The 19,298-nt window shown below is 53.8% G+C and overlaps 3 protein-coding genes and 1 long non-coding RNA gene across 15 annotated transcripts; 2 read left to right on the top strand and 2 right to left on the bottom strand.

Annotated features, from left to right (window-relative positions):
* Positions 1-230: 230 nt before the first annotated feature.
* Hsf4 (heat shock transcription factor 4) lies at positions 231-6,454 on the top strand. 9 transcript variants are annotated; one of them, XM_060392101.1, is made up of 13 exons: positions 231-600; positions 1,052-1,160; positions 1,273-1,400; positions 1,514-1,638; positions 1,883-1,958; positions 2,092-2,156; positions 2,619-2,721; positions 2,944-3,085; positions 3,309-3,432; positions 4,894-4,999; positions 5,095-5,160; positions 5,241-5,364; positions 6,127-6,454. In XM_060392101.1, the coding sequence occupies exons 1-13, from the start codon at positions 451-453 to the stop codon at positions 6,279-6,281; spliced, it is 1,473 nt and encodes a 490-aa protein (XP_060248084.1). In that variant the 5' UTR covers positions 231-450; the 3' UTR covers positions 6,282-6,454. The 9 variants fall into 9 exon arrangements, with proteins under 9 accessions (XP_060248084.1, XP_021487505.1, XP_021487482.1 ...); XM_021631830.2 differs by having other exon boundaries at positions 269-502; positions 5,295-5,364; XM_021631807.2 differs by having other exon boundaries at positions 272-502; positions 2,958-3,085; positions 3,205-3,432.
* Positions 1,274-5,538, bottom strand: LOC132656822 (uncharacterized). Its single transcript, XR_009594572.1, has 3 exons — positions 5,080-5,538; positions 4,392-4,428; positions 1,274-1,410 (listed from the first exon to the last, which is right to left on the bottom strand). It is a non-coding gene; the product is annotated as an uncharacterized LOC132656822 (long non-coding RNA).
* A 557-nt stretch (positions 6,455-7,011) lies between the features above and the next one.
* On the top strand, positions 7,012-10,382 carry Nol3 (nucleolar protein 3). Of its 2 annotated transcripts, none has more exons than XM_021631906.2 (4): positions 7,012-7,184; positions 9,306-9,607; positions 9,760-10,119; positions 10,226-10,382. In XM_021631906.2, exons 2-4 carry the CDS (start codon positions 9,313-9,315, stop codon positions 10,231-10,233), a joined length of 663 nt encoding a protein of 220 aa, XP_021487581.1. In that variant the 5' UTR covers positions 7,012-7,184; positions 9,306-9,312; the 3' UTR covers positions 10,234-10,382. The 2 variants fall into 2 exon arrangements, with proteins under 2 accessions (XP_021487581.1, XP_060248089.1); XM_060392106.1 differs by lacking the exon at positions 7,012-7,184 and adding an exon at positions 7,234-7,381.
* A 356-nt stretch (positions 10,383-10,738) lies between these two features.
* On the bottom strand, positions 10,739-19,210 carry Matcap1 (microtubule associated tyrosine carboxypeptidase 1). Of its 3 annotated transcripts, none has more exons than XM_060392103.1 (7): positions 19,078-19,210; positions 14,771-15,390; positions 14,544-14,687; positions 14,154-14,286; positions 13,084-13,389; positions 12,891-12,988; positions 10,739-11,987 (listed from the first exon to the last, which is right to left on the bottom strand). In XM_060392103.1, exons 2-7 carry the CDS (start codon positions 15,332-15,334, stop codon positions 11,823-11,825), a joined length of 1,410 nt encoding a protein of 469 aa, XP_060248086.1. In that variant the 5' UTR covers positions 15,335-15,390; positions 19,078-19,210; the 3' UTR covers positions 10,739-11,822. The 3 variants fall into 3 exon arrangements, with proteins under 3 accessions (XP_060248086.1, XP_060248087.1, XP_021487542.1); XM_060392104.1 differs by having other exon boundaries at positions 19,088-19,187; XM_021631867.2 differs by lacking the exon at positions 19,078-19,210 and adding an exon at positions 18,446-18,751.
* Positions 19,211-19,298: the final 88 nt, after the last annotated feature.

The following is a 19,298-nucleotide window of genomic DNA, read 5'->3' as shown; positions in this document are numbered from 1 at the left end:
AAGTCCGGCTTTACCCACCACCCTTTCTGTCTGCCCGCCCTTACCTAGGCTTCCCTAGGTCCACAGATAAACTAGGACTTGCCAAGCCCACAGATGATTTCTCCTAAGCAACCCAGGAAGAGAGGAACTTGAGAAAGATGAGACTCGAACCTGAGTTCCTCTCCTCACCCCCACACACCTACGTCCCGGCCAACCCTTTCTCTCCGCTGGTGTCTGGGCCGCGGTCCGAGCCCCGCCTCTTGGGTTCGCACGCGGCCCCCGCCTGACCCGGCGCCCAGGGGCGGAGTAGGGCGGGGCGGGAGGCAAACGCAGCACTTTCGCGGCTTTGACAAGCCCGCAGCGGCCGGGCTGGAACGCTGAGCCCGGCCGAGACTGCGCCATGCAGGAAGCGCCAGCTGCGCTGCCCACGGAGCCAGGCCCCAGCCCGGTACCTGCCTTCCTCGGCAAGCTATGGGCTCTGGTGGGCGACCCAGGCACCGACCACCTCATCCGCTGGAGCCCGGTGAGGGCTGGGGCCCCTCAACTCCCTCAGTGGTCCCCGGGGTCCCTCCAGTGTCTGTGAACACCCAAGTCCACCCAGCCCCCGCCTGGGACTGGGCTGTGAGTATCTCGATTCAGCTGTCCAGAGTGGATCACGGTGGAAGGGGTGTGTGAGATTAAGTGCGAGGAGGAAGGGTCCGAGAGCCCAAAAGGGACCTAGGTAATTCTCGCTTTACTTCATCGACTGATGAGAAAACAGGCCAAGAAAAGGGAAGGGACGGCTCTACCTCTGGCTGAGGGTCACGTAGTGAGTGTGGGACCAGTCTGAGGTGGACCCTGGCATGTGCTATTTCTCTCTGAGAACCTCGTCTAGGTCTAGTCAGGGGTAGAAATTCCTTGTGGCTATGGCAGGACAAGGCCTTACATGATTCTGATCTGGCCAAGTCCTACCTCCCAATGAGGTGCAAACCTGGACCCCAGAGTGAGCAAGTGTGGCCCAGCCGTGAGTGGGTGCCGCTCACCGAGTCTGGTCTCCGCCTGCTTGCGGGTGGGCGTCGTTCGTTCTCGGTAGAGTGGGACCAGCTTCCTCGTAAGTGATCAGAGCCGCTTCGCCAAGGAAGTACTGCCCCAGTATTTCAAGCACAGCAACATGGCGAGCTTTGTTCGCCAGCTCAACATGTGTGAGTCCCTCTGCCAGGCGGGGAGCGGGTTGGGGTGACTTAGTACAGAGGGTAGAGCAACTCACGCTCACGCCCCTGCCCCTACCCCCACTCCCCGCGCACCGTTCCCCAGACGGCTTTCGGAAGGTGGTGAGCATTGAGCAAGGTGGCCTGCTCAGACCAGAGCGTGATTACGTTGAGTTCCACCATCCAAGCTTCGTGCGGGGCCGTGAGCAGCTACTGGAGCGCGTGCGCCGCAAGGTGAGACAAACTGAAGAAAACAAAAACAATGATAATAACCGGGAAGCCAGCAATGCTAGCGCTTCTGACTGCTTTGTGTGCCCCTGTCCCGGATGGTACCCCCTGCCTTGCAGGTACCTGCGCTGCGAGGCGAGGACAGTCGATGGCGGCCCGAAGATCTGGGCAGACTGCTGGGAGAGGTGCAAGCTTTGAGGGGAGTGCAGGAGAGCACCGAGGCCCGGCTGCAGGAACTCAGGCAGTGCGGGAGAGGGAAGGAAGGGTGGAGTTGTGGGTGATAGGATTCTGGCTTGCCTAAGGGTTCTGGGCAGCCCCTTCCGATCTTCAGATGGAGCCTCCATCCAGACAATGGGTCCAGCTCTGGAACTTTTGCCTTATAAGATACATGTCCCCTCTGCCGGCCAGAGTCTGGACCTCTCCATTCTGTGGGGAACGGTGCCTGGGCAAACTCAGGTGCCTCAGCCTCCTTCCACTCCTTCCCACAGGCAGAACGAGATCTTGTGGCGAGAGGTGGTGACCCTGAGGCAGAGCCACAGCCAGCAGCACCGGGTCATCGGCAAGGTGTTCCTCTCCCTCTTATGCCCCCCACTCCCGGGCACCCCATACCTCCACCCCTTCCCCTCTGACCCTCCAGGAATTGCCTTTCTAGGCTGAAAGGCCTGGCCTGAAGTGTGAATTAACCCATTCTTTTCAGCTAATCCAGTGCCTGTTTGGGCCACTTCAGACAGGGCCCAGCAGTACAGGGACCAAGAGAAAGCTGTGAGTACAAAAGCCCGTAGTTCCCACTGACATTCCCACTGCCAGGACTCCCTTCCCTGTCAGGGACACACACACACCCTCCAGGGACTCCCCCAGGAGTCCATCTTCATTCCTCCCTCCATCTGGGACTCCCCCCTCCCTTCCTACCCCCAACTCTACCTCCACTCCACATTCCCTCCCCTCTTCCATTCTAGGACCTTATCCTCAAATTCCTAGGTCCAAAGTAGGCCTCCCTGGGTTGGGGCCCAAACTAAGCTCCCTCCATCCCCTCTCAACCCCCAAAGGGCCCCCATCTCTCAGGGAGCCCCTTCCACTCCAGCATGTGACTGATGCCCTGGCAACAGGCCTCATCTCTGCTGACTTGGCTGCTGGGGCCTGAGGGAGGGAGAGGAAAAGGGAGGGAGGGAGGGAGGGAGGTGCAGGCTGAGGGGTGTAGAGGCCTAACCTGTCCATCCCAAACAGGTCCCTGACACTAGATGAGGGGAGCTCATGCCCAGCTGCTGCCAAATTCAGTGCCTGCCCCCTGTCTGGTGCTCTCCTCCAGGACCCCTACTTTATTCAGTCGGTAAGTGTTGTCCCCTCCACCTTTTCCAGGGGTGCACATGGGATCGTGAGGAAGCTGCTTCTTCTCCCTACTTCCCCCCCCCCAAACAGGGAAACCCACACTCTACCAGTCAGACAGAGGCTCCCCAGCACAGATTCATTTTCAAACCCAGACCCTTAGACCTGGGTCCAGTGGGTGCTGGTTGGGCTCTTCCTATGGCTAGAAGTCAAGGGCTGGGCCTAGCCTTCTACTTGCAGCCCCTCCCAGAGACTACCTTGGGCCTCAGCCCTCACAGGGCCCGAGGAGGGCCCATCATCTCTGACATCCCAGAAGATTCCCCCTCTCCTGAAGGGCACAGGCTTTCTCCCTCCAGCGGTGGTAGGAGGTAAGGAGGACAGGGGTTGCCTTTGGGGACCCTCTGGGAAAGGGCCTACAGCCCAGAGGCCTGTGGGGGTGGGGAAGAGGCCAGTGTCGGGGTCTGGTTGAAGCTTTTCTCTGGTGCAGGGTGAAGGGCCTGGCACTGCTCAAAGAAGAGCCGGCCAGTCCAGGGGGGGATGGCGAGGCCGGGCTGGCCCCGGCCCCAAACGAGTGTGACTTCTGCGTGACAGCACCCCCACCGCTGCCCGTGGCTGTGGTGCAGGCCATCCTGGAAGGGAAAGAGAGCTTCAGCCCCGGGGGGCCCAGGAGTGTACAACAGCCCGAACCAAGGGGCCCTAGGGAGGTGCCTGACAGGTGAGCAGAGCCAATGTTGATGATTTATGGATAGCTCTATCTCCATGCTGGCCAGAGAACAGGCACTGCTTTATCTGGCCTGTGGCAGCTAGGGGAGGACATTGGGCCTCAGGCTCTCATGACCCTGACCTGGTTTCTCAGAGTATGCTCCAAAGAGTATCCAAATCATTTGGAACTGGAAACTCCCGGCGAAGCCACTAAGTACCTTGTGGTGGGACTCTGGAATTTACATCTGAAATTAGTTCACTGCGATGAATGCATAGAGATAGAGATAGGTAGATAGAGATAGATAAGCTTAAGAGCCAATGGTAGCTGGTCTTAATGGCACAAGGGTGTCATCCCAACTTGGAGACTGAGGCAGGAGAATCACAAGTCCAAGGCCCACCTGGACTACGGTGTGAGCTCAAGACCAGAGTCGGTAACTTGGCAAGACTCTGTCTAAACATAAAAAGAAGATCTGGCAGGAGGGTTATGAAGTACTTGCCTCGAAAGCCTCTTGACCTGCGTTCAAACCCACATAAAGTTCAAGGAGACAGTTAACTCCACAAAACTGTCCTCTGACCTCTACACATGCCCCGCCCCCAGACACATAACACACACACAGACAATAATAATAAATAAAAAAGCTAAGTGGTGGTGGCACATGCCTTTAGTTCCAGCACTTGGGTGGCAGAGACAGGTGGATCTCTGAGTTCAAGGCCAGTCTGGTCTACAGAGTGAGTCCCAGGACAGGCATGGCTACATAGAGAAACCCTGTCTCGAAAAGCCAAAAATAATAATAACAAATTAATCAATTAATTAAAAATAAAAGGAAAAAAGTGGCTGGGCTGGAAACATAGCTTAGTGGCAGAGTATGTGCCTAGGACACTCTAGTTCTAAATTCAAACTCCAAGGCTAGAACACAAATGCAAAAAACAACAAAACCCAAATTAAAAAGCTCTACTAGTATTTATACTTACATAGGAAAGGGACCTCTTCCAAGATGTCAGGTCTCAGCTAGGAAGCAAAGGCAAACTCAAGGTAACCTCTTAGATGCTGGGCATGATGATATACCCCTTACAATACCAGCTCTAGGGAGAAGGCAGTGGTGGAGGGTTGGGAGTTTAAGGCCATACTTAGTGAACAGAGGTTTGTGCCTGGCCTAAGCTACACGGGACCCTGTGCCAACAACAGTGCCTGGGAGGCTTAGGCAAGAGGATTGCTGTAAGTTTGAGGCCAGCCAGGGCTACATAACAAGACATTGTCTCACCCCTTTCCCGGTGCCAGTCAAAAAAGATGAAGAAGAAGAGAAAAATGAAAAAAGAAAAAAAAAACCACCCCCTTATTAGGCAGGGTATTGAAGGAAAGTATTGTCTCATAGCGTGTGCTAGTTGTTGGGGAAACTTAAACCTGATGATGTAAGTTCCTTAGGAACTAAGAGGAGGTGGGTGTTATAGACCAATAGCAGTTCTTCCTGCACAGGGGAACTCTGGGCCTGGATCGGGGTAACCGGAGCCCAGAGAGTCTGCTGCCCCCAATGCTGCTTAGGCCTCCCCCTGAAACGGTGGAGCCCACGGCACCCATGGATGTGAGTATCCCCTTGCCTGGGGGACGACACGAGGCACATAGAGCTGAGCCATCTGTGCAGCCTTTGAAGGCACCACTTACTTGAGCTCTTCCCAGGTGCTGGGCCCTAGCCTGCAAGGACAGGAATGGACCTTGATGGATTTGGACATGGAGCTGTCTCTGGTAAGAAGGGAGTGGGAAGGGCCACACACTTCTTCATGGCTGAAGGATTGCACCAGTGATTCCGCAGCTCTCTTCCTCAGCTTCCAGCTTCTGGGCTCCCTTCTCAGCTGCCTTCTGGGGGTTCTCTCATGCAGATGCAGCCCTTGGCTCCAGAGAGGGGTGAAGCTGAGCTGACAGTCAAGGAGTTGAATTCTTCAGGTGTAGGTAATGGTGATGGGGGGGGGCTCCTGAGCAGAAGCCACCAGGGTCTGTGAATTAACACGATTTAGTGGGCTGGGCAGCTTAGGTTCGGGTGGGGTGGGGGACCCCTGAATTCAGGCTATCCCTGAGGAGCCTTCTAGACTCACCCATATTATCATTATTGTGTGAGAGGGTAAGGTCTGCATGGCGGTGGTGGCACACGCCTTTAGTCCTAGCGCTTGGGAAGCAGAGGCAGGTGGTCTACAGAGTGAGTTCCAGGACAGCCAAGGCTACCCAGAGAAACCCTGTCTCGAAAAATAGAAATTGAAAAAAAGAAAAGAAAAGAAAGGAGTGTGTGTGGGGGGTAAGGTCAAGTCGCTCCTCCCCCTGAGACCCTCACCCGTCTGAAAAAGCCTGACTAAGTAACCAGCACACAGCAGCACATTCCTTTGGGCTTCCTGGCACACACATACACACACACACACAAACACACACACACTCAGGAGGTGAGCAAAGCCCCCAGTATGCGGCAGCCTCCCTCCACCATCCCAGCGATGTTTTAAGCTAGAGAGACGGTAGTGCATGCTTGTCATCCCAGCACTTGGGAGTCTGAGACAGGAAGACCATGAACTCAAGTCTAGCCTGGTGGATGGAGCAAGACACTGCCTTTAAAGGGTGTGTGGGGGTGGGGGTGAGGGTATTGATATGGATATTGTTACACTCTAACCGAAGGGGGCTGTCCTCAAGGAAAGTTTCAGTAGCTTAAGCACAGCCTTCTCCTCCTAGGGAAAGACCACATGCTGGGAACCCCACTCCTGCTGGACGTTCAGACGGACTTGGAGGGTGCAACCCTGTCTGTGCCCGGGGCTTTAACCCTTTACAATGCCCCTGAGAGCAATGCCTCCTACTTGGATCCTAGAGCCAGTCCCTCCTCCCCCTGAGACCCGCACCCCTCTGAAAAAGCCTGGCTAAGGAACCAGCACGCAGCAGCACACTCCTTTAGGCTTCCCGGCGCCCCATACACACACCCCCGGGACGTGAGAAAAGGCCCCAGTATTCCGCAGCCTCTCCCCACAATCCCAGCGAGCCCAGCAACATAAACTGCATTCCACCACTCTGTTTCTGGTCTCTCTCTCTCTCTCTCTTTTTTTTTTCTATCAATCAATGGTCACTAGAACCATGGGTGGGTGACGTCTTTGCGTTCATCCAAGTGTCCAGATGTTCCGATTTTAAAAAGACCGTGCGCGCAGGCACTCATGGAATACACACCTCCCGGGAGAATGGTGGGACTTGGGAGAGCCAGTACCTAACTCTCCCACTTGCATTGAGATGCCGGCCCGGCGCCAGCCACTGCAACCTCCTGGAAGTAGGCGGTTTTATTTTGTGCCACATCCAGCTCCTCAATACATGTGTCTCTGATTCTAGTCAAGTCAGTTCCCTTCTCTAAACTTCTCTATGACCCGCGGAGGGAAGAGTGGGCTGGACAAAATGGTACTGTGAGCTATACTGGCCCCCTGACTGGAATCTGGGTGCTTTGGGACGGGGAAGGATAGCGGTCAATGAGTCTGCCCCTTCCAGCGCGTGGCCTCCATGTCCACCGTCCGAGTTCGCAGAAGCGGTGAAGCATGCCCCTCCCCCGCCCGTCCACCCCCATTCCCGGCAGCCCCGGCCGCCCCGCCCCTGTTGCAGCTGCTGTTCTCCACCCTGCTCGCTCTGCCCTTTCTGCACTGTCATCTGCCCGGAGTGGACGCTCCGGACTACAAGCCCGGCTCCACCCAGCAGGGAGGGAAAAGAAACAGATTGGGCAGAATCCCGTGCCTCACCACCAGCATCGGAGCTCGAAGGTCTGTGGGCCCCGCCCTTCCTCAGCCCTGAAGCGCTAGGGCTGAGTGGAGGGCTGGTGGGGGGTACCGCTGCAGCTGCGCATGCGCGACCGGCTCCTGCTCCGGGTCCTGCCCCCCAAAAACAAATCCTGGCCAGGCAGCGAGCTGGGGAATCCCAGCTCAGACCAGGTCTCACGCTTCTTCACCTGGAGCTCAGGGTAACATTTAGACTTGTCATTTGATGCACTGGCCGGGGCATAACCAGCATTCACCTCAGAGCTGTGATAACCTCAAAGGGAGGTACATCTAACATAAAAATAACTTATGGGGGGAAGAGGGGGCCAGTCTAGCCTGGAAGTCTAGCCAGAATAGGTGCTGGCCTCACCCCTTTCCCTATAACCAGAGGTCCTGTCTGCTGTCCTACACAGTGTAGTGTGAGATCCTAGTGAACACAGTAATAAGGACCAAGGCACACAAAAGGAGATATCTACCTTTGAACTCTCAGGAGGTGGGATAGACATGGAAGCATTTGTGTCTTGAGGGCTGGGTCCGTAGAGTAGAGGGGAGAGAAGGGTACCCCAGGCCTAGGGACCAGCAATGGCAAAGGCTAAGGTGCCAGGACATAGTTAGCTTCCTCAGGACTGAATGGTGGATGGGAATGGCAAAGAACATGATGATCCAGGGTGGTGGGAGGGCATCAAAATAGCCAGACCAGGTAGCTTAGAGTCTTCGATGGGTGGCTGGGCCTGGCGTTCAGCTAGAGAAGACTGTTATAGTTGAGGGTAGTGCCAGTCGGATTTCAGTTGTACTAGGTTCCTCTGAACCTGTCTCTCAATCCATAAAACTGGAACAAGAAATTCTACCCCGGAGTTGTCAAAGTCACTATGTTGGCGTGGGGGCAGGGGAGCAGTGGAGTATTCAGGAGCATTCGTTGCCCAGGAGACAAGCTGCTGGGGGTGGGTTTAAGGGGCAGAAGCTAATGGAAGTTGACCACAGGGCATCTGACACAGATGGGATATGACGGGAGACAGAGGGGGAGGAAATGTCTAGTCTATGTTCCTAGTGCCCTTGGGAAAGGGCTAACACTTAGATATGAGGGATGGAGGGGGACCCAAGGTGTGAAGTGACCAGTGATAGCATAGTGTGAGAGTAACAAGGCATGACGAGCTGGGTGTGATCCAACGGACTACGAAGAAGCTAGAACAGGGACATTTAGGGCAGAGGAGCCTTAGAAGGATGCTGTAAATAAAGCTAAGACAAAAGGAATAGCTGAGTTTCTTTTTTCCTTAATGCTAGGGTCCTTGCTGGCCGGGTCAGGCCACCCAACCCAGGAGGCGGTGGTCATTAGTTGATAATAGATGAGCAGAGCAAATTAATGTATACCTGGTTTCTACAATTCAGTACAGGCAGCCTCTCAAAATGGATAATCCAAGGAGAGGAAGCTAAAAGTTCAACAAGCATTCGTTAACAGCTTTTAAGAGCTGGGCCTTGGGCATTTCAAGGTCAAATAAGAGATGGTTGGTGAGTCACTGCCGGGCCATCAGGGAAACGAGTGGGTCCCCGGTGCCAGGAAGTCCGTCAAAATTAAAACTCAGGAGAACTCAGTTCCCTTGCTTAGATAACTTGGAAGAGTCAAAAGACTGTTGGGGCTGCGGTGTGGCCGTGAATGAAGTGGCAAAGTTCTGGAATGCCCGGACCTCAGGGTTAGGCAAATGGAGCGTGGGCGCCTCCGCACAATCGTGCGGTCCTGGTTTTATGAGAGATCAGGCAGGCCGTTGTGATCCAAGGATCACTGCGGGGAGTTCAGGCAGGAGGTGGGAATCAACCCTAGGATTCTCTGCCTGTGTAGATAAGGAATTGGGTTTAGGAAAAGGAGCTCGGTTGGCTAAACTGGGCTCAACTGGTGGCCAGCTCTGCAGGTGTCCGGCGGGTAGAGACTGGGGGAGGAACCTGAGGAGCCAGGGCAGAATCAGACAAGCGGTTGGAGGGTAAGTTCTGTTCTTCTGGCCTCTAGGTCAGAGGAACTATCCAGACTCAGATGTGGAGGTGAACTTTAGATAACTCCTGGGAGAGGTCAGTGGGGGGCGGGCACACCAGCTCCCCAACCCGCGTCCCCAGTTTCTCTCCTTCTCCTTGATATAGCCCAAACATGGGCAACACGCAGGAGCGGCCATCGGAGACTATTGACCGGGAACGGAAACGGCTGGTGGAGACTTTGCAGGCTGACTCTGGGCTGCTGCTGGACGCGCTGCTGGCTCGGGGCGTCCTCACGGGGCCCGAGTATGAAGCCTTGGATGCGCTGCCTGATGCAGAGCGCAGAGTGCGCCGCCTGCTGTTGCTGGTGCAGAGCAAGGGCGAGGCAGCCTGCCAGGAGCTACTGCGCTGTGCCCAGCATACTGTACGCATGCCAGACCCCGCCTGGGATTGGCAGCACGTGGGGCCTGGTGAGCACCAGGAGGGTGGAGCCTTGATGAAAACCGGGGGCATGGATGTGGGGCGTGGGGGCAAAGCTAAGGGTAAATGGAGGGCAGAGAATGTGGAGATAACTAACCGCAGAGGGGTGAATTGAGCCTCAAGTGATCCACTTCCTCCCCAGGCTACCGGGACCGCTGTTATGACCCTCCATGCCCGGGCCACTGGACGCCTGAGGCACCAAGTTCAGGGACCACATGTCCTGGGCTGCCCAGAGCTTCAGAGCAAGAGGAGGTCGGAGGTCCCGAGGGCTCTGAGGCAGTGCAATCTGGAACTCCGGAGGAGCCAGAAATAGAAGCCGAAGCCTCTGAAGGAGATGGCCCAGACCTGGAGCAACAAATGGATCCAGAGTCAGAGGCTGCGGTAGAACCAGAGCCTGAGCCAGCGCCGGAGCCTGAGCCTGAGGAACCAGAGCCTGAGCAGGAGCCGGAGCCAGAGCCAGAGCCGGAGCCAGAGCCCGACTTCCAAGAGGATGAATCTGAAGGTTTTGAGAGCACCAAAACCTTTGCGTACAGGCTTATTAGTTGGTTGTGGACTGGGAAGTGGGGTCTGATCCCCATCCCACTGACCACTATCCTTTTCATTTCTAGATTCCTGAAGGCCTGAATCCTGACCTGTCCAAATCCTACTCAAGCTGGATAAGACCTGGGAACCTGCCAGAACTTGACCCAATGCGCCAAGACTCCGCTTACTGCAAAATGAATAAACCTGGGAGGGTTAGGCTGGCCCTGGCTCTCCATAACTCTGGCTCTTTGCTCAAGAACTGAGGGTGGGCATGGGTCTGAATCCCACTGACCTGAGCACGATTGTGTGAAATACTCCCGAACCCCTCAACCACATTCAATCCCCAAAATAGCCCAAGCTGTATATCTGGAGATCTTAGGCCCAGGGCCCTCATGGAATCTGACCCCTGCCCCACTGCTTTTTTTTCCTTTCAGGAGCCATTTGGCAGCCCATGTAGGTAAGTTTTGCTCTATGGAAATCACTAGGCTTGGTGTGTTGAGCAAACGAAGGAGGGTGTCTGTCCACTTAAGGAGTCTGGGAGCTCACAGCATTGAAGGGGGAACATGAGAGGGACCTTGAGTAGACTGAGGCCACACACATCACTGGACTGCTGTTTAATTATCCGGCTTTCCTCTGGACTGGGAGTGCGGTGGTGGGGGAGGGTCTAACCAGTCACAGACATACACAAGGAGCTCTGTACATATCTATTAAGTAAATGGAGAAGAACTTCCCAGCTGTGCTTCCAAGCTTCACAGACGGGAAAATAAAAGACCAGGGTAGGGACAGTACTGGCTCAGTCTCTCAAGGCTGAATGTGAAGTGAAAACGAAAGCGCTGGCCAGCTCTGTACTTCTCCTGGCCTGCACATTAGATAACAAATCCTAGGGACCTGCCCTGCAGGTTTGACTATGGTCGTTCCCTGCCTGTACTCACTGCCAGAGACCAGCTGTGGGGCTGTGGTCAACGGCAGGTACAACCAAGACTAGTGTGGGAACTGAGGGTGGGGCCGGACTCACAAGACCTGAAGTCCAGTGTGCCGGTGTGTGTGGTAAGAGGGGGACAAGGAACAAATGGTTCTTCCCCAAAGTGTCCCGTCCCTGCACTGAACTCCTAGGAGCTGTTGCTTCCCAGCCCCAGCTGGAGGCATGGACTAATACATGGAGGCAAACATGGAATAATGCATGGCCAGTGAGAGAGACAAAATGCTGAAAAGCAAACCCCAGCCCAGCTGGGCTTCTGGATCCCAGTGAAAGCCAGGACCCTGTGCTCAGGCAAGTCACCTTACAGGGGACCCCAACTCCCACCAGCTCCAGTGAGAGGTAGACAGTATGAATGCTGAAGGAGCACCAGTAGGCCAGGTGGGGGAAGGGAAAGGCTGGTACCAGATACCCAAAGACATCTCATGTAGGAACAAGTTTCCATTCCCAAACCACCCCACATTCCTGCTCACACTCATCTCCCCTCCTATCCCCAGGTCTCCCCTGTTCAGGAGTTTATGTGACATGCTGCTGTTAGTTCACAGGCCCCCGGAAGGCTAGCAAGGACAAGAACCTGACGTTGCCTCTCATCTTACCAAGATGCTCCTGGCCTCCCAATGCCCCCAAGAAACACCTAGGCTGCGGAACCATAAAGAACTTCATATTCTGATCTGTCCAGAGCTTCTATCTATAACTGTTAACCAACATCAATTGGGTAGCAGGCGGCCCAGCTCTGCTTCATCCAGCCGGTTGGTAGCCATGATGTGTTCTAGTTGCTGCCGGTAGCGTCCCAAATCTTTCATGAAGTGGGGCACTCTGGTATTATTTAATATTCCGTGGGGCCTCAGAAGGTCCACATCTTCATAGGAGACCTATAGGAAGAAAAACAAAAGCTCAGGGCTTTCAGGCAGCTAGTTCCCGATCTCCTGATGGCTCAGGACCATTTTCCTTGGAGATTCCTCCTCTCTTCCTCATCTATTCCTACAATAGGTATCTTCAGGTCGTTTCTCTTTCCCTCCCCAGCTTTTATCCAGGATCTACAAACTATTCCTCTCCAGTCCAGCTTATCCCCCCCTTCACCTCTAAATAGCATTCAAATGATACCCGGGGATCTCTCAAGCATCTCCCACATCCGACACCAGCCTGCTGAATTGTGAGCTGTCTGTCTCCCCCTTCATACTCGTACTTCACAATCAGGTCCTTGAAAGGGCAACTGGCTTCCCATCTTCCCATTCAGGGAGTCCAAGAAAAGAGTTCTATTGTCTGTAGTTTATCCCTTTGCAACCATGGCCACTGCCTGGTTAGGTCAGACCATTTTCAATTCTGTAAGAGTGACGGGAAGCTTCCTCCTCCTGCCTGTCTAGGCCTTTCTTTTCCATGTGCCTCACACAGGACAGCCAGGAGGAGGCCCCTAAAGCAAATCTGTGCCACAGCTTCCCTTTCCTTCTGATGAGGTTTGCAATCCTCAACCCAATACAGATAGATACTCAAGACTAGGGCTTTGGTCCCTGGCTATTTCTCCAGCCTTCTCCCCCAAACTTCCTTACTGCCCCCCATCTTGGAACACTCGGCTCCTGTGAAATGTGTGCACACACCTGCAGGCTTGGTCACACACCTCCTCTGGGCTACCAAAATTCTGTTTCTTTCTGTCTGCTTACCTCCGCCCAAGTTCCGAGAGAGAGGCCTGGTACCCAGGCCTCCATGGAACATGACTCAGAGGTACGAGGAGGAAGGAAGAGCTGGCTGGGGCTTCTGTAGGCCCTGTAGCACCTTACCTTGCCCAGTGAGGTCAGCAGCGGGAAATCTATGGTCTGACGGTGCCGCAGGATGTGCACAATGCCGTCCAGGTACACCTGGTCCTTGCTGAAGCAGCCTGGGAGAATGAGAAGCAACGAACCCTTAACCCGATCTCTACCCCCCCTTCACCTTGCCCCAGCCTGGGCACTCCTCTCACTCCGCAGCTCCCACCTGGCTGGGAGGTATCCGTCTGTCCTCGCTTGGCACGGACGCAGTACTCCCAACGCACATCCACATTCTGCACGTACTGTGCCAGATCCTGGAAGAGCTGGCGGAAGGACATGCGCGCCGCCTGGTGGATGGTGTAGTACAGCAGGGCCGCGCGCCACAGGAACGGCTCCTTTCGGAACAGCACGCTGTGCAGGCTGGCCAGGCCCTCCTCGGTGGGGTTCGCCGGCCGGAGCCCATACTGCAGTCTGCCTTCGGTGCTGTGCCACGGTTGCTGTGCGTTATTCACGCCGCGCAGGTAGTGGGTGCCTGCGGGGAGGGTGAGGGGCTGAACTCACTCCAAACACCCTAGAGACTCTTAGACCTCCATGACCCCAAATTCACCACGCCAAGCCCTACCTAAATTCATTCACGCCCAACGCCAGACAGCATGAAGACTCCTTGGGCCAGGGCAGGCTCCTTTCTACCTCTTTTCTCACCTCTCACACCCCAACTCATACACTAGCCCTTCTAGAGACCCAGCACATGCCACTCCGCCCCAGCATCCTAGTGCCCGTGCCAATCATCTTGACATGCAACTGCTCCAAGCAAAACCGCTTCTTTCCCGGAGCAGCAGGACTCGTGTCTGGTGAGGACAGACAGTGGCTGGTGTCTCATGCCCAACTTTCTAGACTGGTCCCAAATCTTTTATCTGTGTGTCTTCAAGCAGTTTCATTCCTAGGATCTAGCCTGCTACCCCACCCTGGTGGGCCTCTATGTTGGCTAATCTGGAGGAACCCTCAGAATTCTTTCTGGACTGTCAGGACCTCAGAAATCTTCCCCTCGCTAACAATGGAAATCAGAAAGGAACTATAGAGATAGCCAAGAGAAGAAAGAAAGGTCAGCCCAGAGTGTGGGCAGGCATGCCTGGCTTACGTCTGTGATGGCAAAGGAAGAAGCATCTGCTTAGGAAGAAACAGGCCCATCTTCACACAGAGAAAGAAAGGAGGGGACTGAGGCCACACACTGCCCTACTCCATCTCTCAGTACCTCTCCATCCTACCCACCCACACAAATGCCACCCACAGCCTGACCTATCTCGTGCCGCAGCATGCCTTCCAACCAATACTGGCGGGCTCCGGTCAGGTTGATGGCCAGTGTGGGTCGGCTGTTCTCCACCATCATCACTGCCTGGGACAGCAGGTCCTCACTCAGCTGCACCACAACCTGCAGGGTTGGCAGAGCTCTGAGCCATGGTTTATAAGCCCTGATAGCCAGGGTGAAGACAGGTCCCTGATGCTACCAGGCAGCCAGTCCGTACACAGGCCAGGATACCCACCCTTCAAAGCCAGCTTTTACCACTCTAGGACTCGGGCAGGGATATGTCTGGGGAATTACAGCTGGCCAGGTGTGCAGCTGGACCTATCAGCTAGGCAGCCTGATTTGGGGCATACCGATGGTTCTCACAGATAGGGCGAACTTACCTCCCCAACGCAGCCTTCCTTCTGCATGTATCTGCGCACAACGGACCAAATTTGGCACTTGGTCAGCAGCTGGCCCCCTGTGGCTGCCTCAAAGTGCTCATAAGTGCCAAACTTCTCCAGGACAGCTTCAATGATGCCAACTGCCTGCACACAGGGCCACAGCCATTAGTCAGGCTAGGTCCATTGGGTGGTCAAAGATAGGGTGAAAATGGGCAGGCTGAACTGACCTGACGGATGAACTGTCCAGAGGCCTCCTGGTACTTCTCCAGCACACTCATTGGCATCGGTTCCTGATACTCGAACTGTGGATTGTAGGTGTAATGGGACTGGAAGAACTTTTCCCTTTCCTGGTCCACGTTAGTTGGCCGGAGGGCCACCAACATGCAGGGGCTCTTGTTGCTACCATTGCCTACGTCCTTTCGAGTCTTAGCAATATGAGGTAAGGAGGCTGCGGGCCGCAGGGTCCCTCCACCTGGATCACATCCCCGTCCGAGTGGGGCTTTGCCTCGCCCCCGTCGCTGGCCAGTGCTATTTACACTGTAGGTACTCTCGCTGCGACGCATGTGTTTGCGCTGCTCCAATTGCAGCTTTGAGAAGGTCTGCCACATAGGCCGGGAGTCCGGTGCTGAGGGGACTGCCGCAGCCAAGGGCGCAGCCGAGGACTGAGGCCACGGGTACAGGGGTGGCCCATTTCGGTTTGAGGGCTTCAGTTTATTGTGCTGAGATGCGGAACTGGCAGGTGGGCTGGGGGGTGCTTGTTCATACACTTGAGCCCCAGAGTCCAGCACCATTCTCTCCTGAGGGTCACATCCAGCTCCCTCACGTCAACTTCCCACACTGTTGACCTCTAGGGACACAGAAGGGCATGTAGAGACCAGCATGAGTGGATATGGTTAGAAGAGAGCGCCCTGTTGTTCCATGTTAGCTGGGTCCAGGGTCTGCTGCCAGGAACCCGAAAATTGTCCACCCTCCACACTGTCCATTCCTTCCACCAGGCATACCCAAACAAGGCTGAGGTGGAGCAAAGCAAGAGAGAGAATTTTATACATTTTCCTACTTTCTAGGATCCTCCCAGGTGGCTGGATCCAGAGCTAAAACTAAGGCCCTAAACATGGTTCTAATCTCAGTGTTTAGCTCTTACCCAGTCTGGGAGTTGGCAGAATACACAGCCTCAGATGCCTAGCAGGACCATAGGAAGCCTGAGGCATACAGACGGCATCTTCTCAGTCCCACCTTGTCCCCCTCACCTAGCTCCACCTACATCCTTCAGCCCGTTTTTTGTTTTGTTTTGTTTTGAGACAGGGTTTCTCTGTGTAGCCTTGGTCGTCCTGGACACACTTTGACACACTTTGTAGACCAGGCTGGCCTTGAACTCACAGTGATCCTGCCTGCTTCTGCCTTGCAGAGTGCTGGGATCACAGGCGTGCGTGCGTGAGCCACCGCACCCAGCACTCTCTTGCCTGTTTGTAATCAGTCCGTTTGAATGAGTGCACCTTGCTCATGCCAGGCCTCACATGAAACGCTCTCTCTCCCTCTCCTGTTGGTCTTCTGTACAGAACTGAATTAGAATATGCTTCTTGGAAACAGAGGAAAACCACTACATTCAAACCAGCCCCTGGCCTGTGTCCTATCTGAGGTATCTTTCCTAGTGGCCATCCAAGGTCACTGTCAGAGTACTCACCCCTGACTCTGTGCCAGGGCTTAGTGCAATCCAGTCTCTCCCCGGAGACTGAAGGCTTCAGCCTCCCAACTTCCTTGCCTGCTCAGGGACTCAGTCAGAGCATTTTTCCTTGATCCTACACCAGTCTTCTGCTCCACTGGATTCTTACCATCAGCATAAACACATGCTGTTATTCCTCATCTTAAAAACAAAACCTTTCCACGAATCTGTGCACAGCTCCCAGCAGCTGCTCTCTGTCACAGCACAACACAGAGTCCTGCATACCAGCTCCTCTTTCTTCTTTCCTGTTCTCTCCTAAGTTCACTGCCATTGGGCATGTATATGTCCTGCTCTCCCTCAAACAGAGCTGGCCAAGGTCACTAATGGTCATCACATTTATCTGTAGCCCCCGGTGCCCACCCCCCTTTCCAAACACACTAGAACTTAGGTTTCCTCCCACGTCACTGGCTGTTTCTTCTTGGTCTTCCTCGTCAGTCAGGCCTGTCTCCCAACCTCTTAAACACTGTCATGTCCCAAGACTTGTTTCTGGTAACTTCTCTTTCCTGTTTATACTCATGCCCTAATGACCTGTGAGCCCATCTGCTTTCGTGGTTTTTGTTTTGTTTTGATGCAGGGGATCAAACCCAGAGTCTTGTACCCTCTCTTCCCTAGCCCTTACTATCATGGTTTTAAATACATCCGTTCAGACTCGTCCCACAACTTTAGACCAGTATCGATACCTTCCATACATATCTAATGTTGTTTGAGACAGAGCATCCCTATGTAGCTCATGCTGGTCTTCAACTCACAATCTTCCTGCCTCAATCTCTAGTCCTGAGTCAGGATTAAGGCAACATACCTGACCTTCAAGATAAACTCTATTTAGCAAGTCCCTTAAAGTGAATGTGCCCATTGTATAAAAAGGCACGCCTCAACAGAATAGCGTGAGGCACTCTCTCCTTTCCTAAAAAATCTGTATAAATATGATTTTATTAGAAAAGATGCCCTAGACACACACACATGAGAAAAAGGAGTGGGGAGAAGGGAGGAGGAGGACAAGTTGGGAGATGGAGAGGGTCTGGGAAGAGTTAGGAGAGACAAAAACATGATAAAAATACATGAAAGCGCTTTAATAAAAAATTTAAAAACAGAAAAACTTAAAATAAAAAAAATAAAATATGTTTAAAATTAAAAAAAAGAAAGAAAAACTGCCTTTGGTCAGATGCAGTAGCGCATGACTGGAATCTTAAAACTCTTGAGGTTGAAACAGGAGAAATGTGAGTTCCAGGCTAGCCTGGGCTACATAATACCTGTCTTTAAAAGCTTTAAAAAGAGGGAACAGAAAAAAAGAATGAAGGAGGATCAGCTCTAGCAAATCTCTACAAAAAAGAGCAAACCTCCTCTCTCTCCAGGAACTATAGCAGAAAAACTATACTGTTTTTCTGTAGCAGCTGTTGCCATCTGAAGTGTACTGCAATTAGCTTCATGTTTGAATGGTGTATCTGGTGGTTTTTATCTGTTTTCTCCTTTCCAGGACTGTCAGCTGTGCCTTCAAGAACCCAGAACAGTTCCTGATCCAGCACTGTAACCAATTAAATGGATGAACCTGAGTCCTTGTAAGAAGTAGAATCATAGGGCTGAAGAGATGGCTCAGTGGTTAAGAGCAATGACTACTCTTCCAGAGGTCCTGAGTTCAATTCCCAACACACACGGCAGCTCAAGACTGCCTGTAAACCAACATCCGACACCCTCACAAAGACATACATGCAGGCAAAAACACCAATGCACATTAAAGAAAAAGAAATTATTTTTTTAAAACTGGAATCATAGGGCTGGAGAGACGGCTCAACAATTAGGAGAACTTGCTGCTCTCCCAGAGGACCCAAATCCAGTTCCTAGCATACATGCCGGACAGTTCAAAATGCCTATAACTCCAGCTGCAGCGGCAAGAGACCCAACATCCTCTTCCGGCCTCCGCAGGTACAAACATATCCAAACCCAATAAAGAAATAACAATTAAAAACAAACCTTTAAGAATAAGAACTAGAATCATCCCTCCCCGAAACTTAGATTCCCATCTAGACTTGCTCTTCCTTCCTCCTCCACCCTGCCTAGTGACCAGCTGCTTGAAAAGACGTCTAGTCTCGGATCTTATTCACCCTCAAACTGTATACTTTCCTGGGCTCCTACTGACCCCTCCATGGGCCACTTCTTCCATTTCCCCTTCGTTCATTCCACCTACCTCTTCGTAATTACCAGAATTCACCCGTTTCTTTCACGTGTCAGGTTCTTCTGCCAAGAATTCTTTGGCCAATGTGTCCCTGGAGCAACCTCTTAACCATTTTTCAGGGCTCGATCTAGGCCTCACTCTCTTGGGGAAAGCTTTCCGATGTGTAAAGAGTCCCAGGGTCTTGATGGCTTCTTGACAACCCTAGGTTGTCACGGTTGGAGACTAAGTCCATGTTTCCCCACCGTGCCCTGAACTCCCGAGATCAGGGAGGGTCTAATTCACCCTCTAGTCCCAAGCACTCACTAGACGCAGAATGAATGAAGGCAGGGTGGGGCTGGAGTCCCTGACTGCTGAAGGCGGGGTCTGGCGACAACTGAGAGGGTGTGGCCCACACCAATAAGAGCCCCTAGAAAGAGGTTAACAAGGGAGAAGAGCCAATGGGAAACGAGAGCTCTTAAGAAGGGGGCGTGCCCTGGAGGCGAAGAAGGGACGTGGGGCAGGGTGGAGGGCGTGCCCAATGGAGGGCGGGGCTAGAAGACAATGGACTGGGGAAATTCTCTGGTGAATCAAGAGGGGTCAAATCGCATGCTTAGTCTCGGTCTTTGGAGTGGGATGGGGGTTCGGTCCGCGTGCCGCGCCCGCACCTGATCGCACCTCTCTTGCTGTCCGCAATTCCGGCTCTTCAAAGCCGACCGCTGGCCGCCGAGACCATCGGAGCCCGCGCCAAAGACGCACGCACTCGGGCGCGCGCACGCTCACACGAAGAAGCGCAGGCCCAGGTCAGTCTGCTGCAGGGCGTGCTTAAACCAATTGTGGGCGGAGCCAGGCGTGCAAAGAGGGCGGGACTCACTGCCACGCCACGCCC

This window comes from Meriones unguiculatus, chromosome 10 (assembly GCF_030254825.1).
Source record: "Meriones unguiculatus strain TT.TT164.6M chromosome 10, Bangor_MerUng_6.1, whole genome shotgun sequence".
Lineage (NCBI taxonomy): Eukaryota > Metazoa > Chordata > Mammalia > Rodentia > Muridae > Meriones > Meriones unguiculatus.
This window is presented reverse-complemented; position numbering and strand designations above follow the sequence as displayed.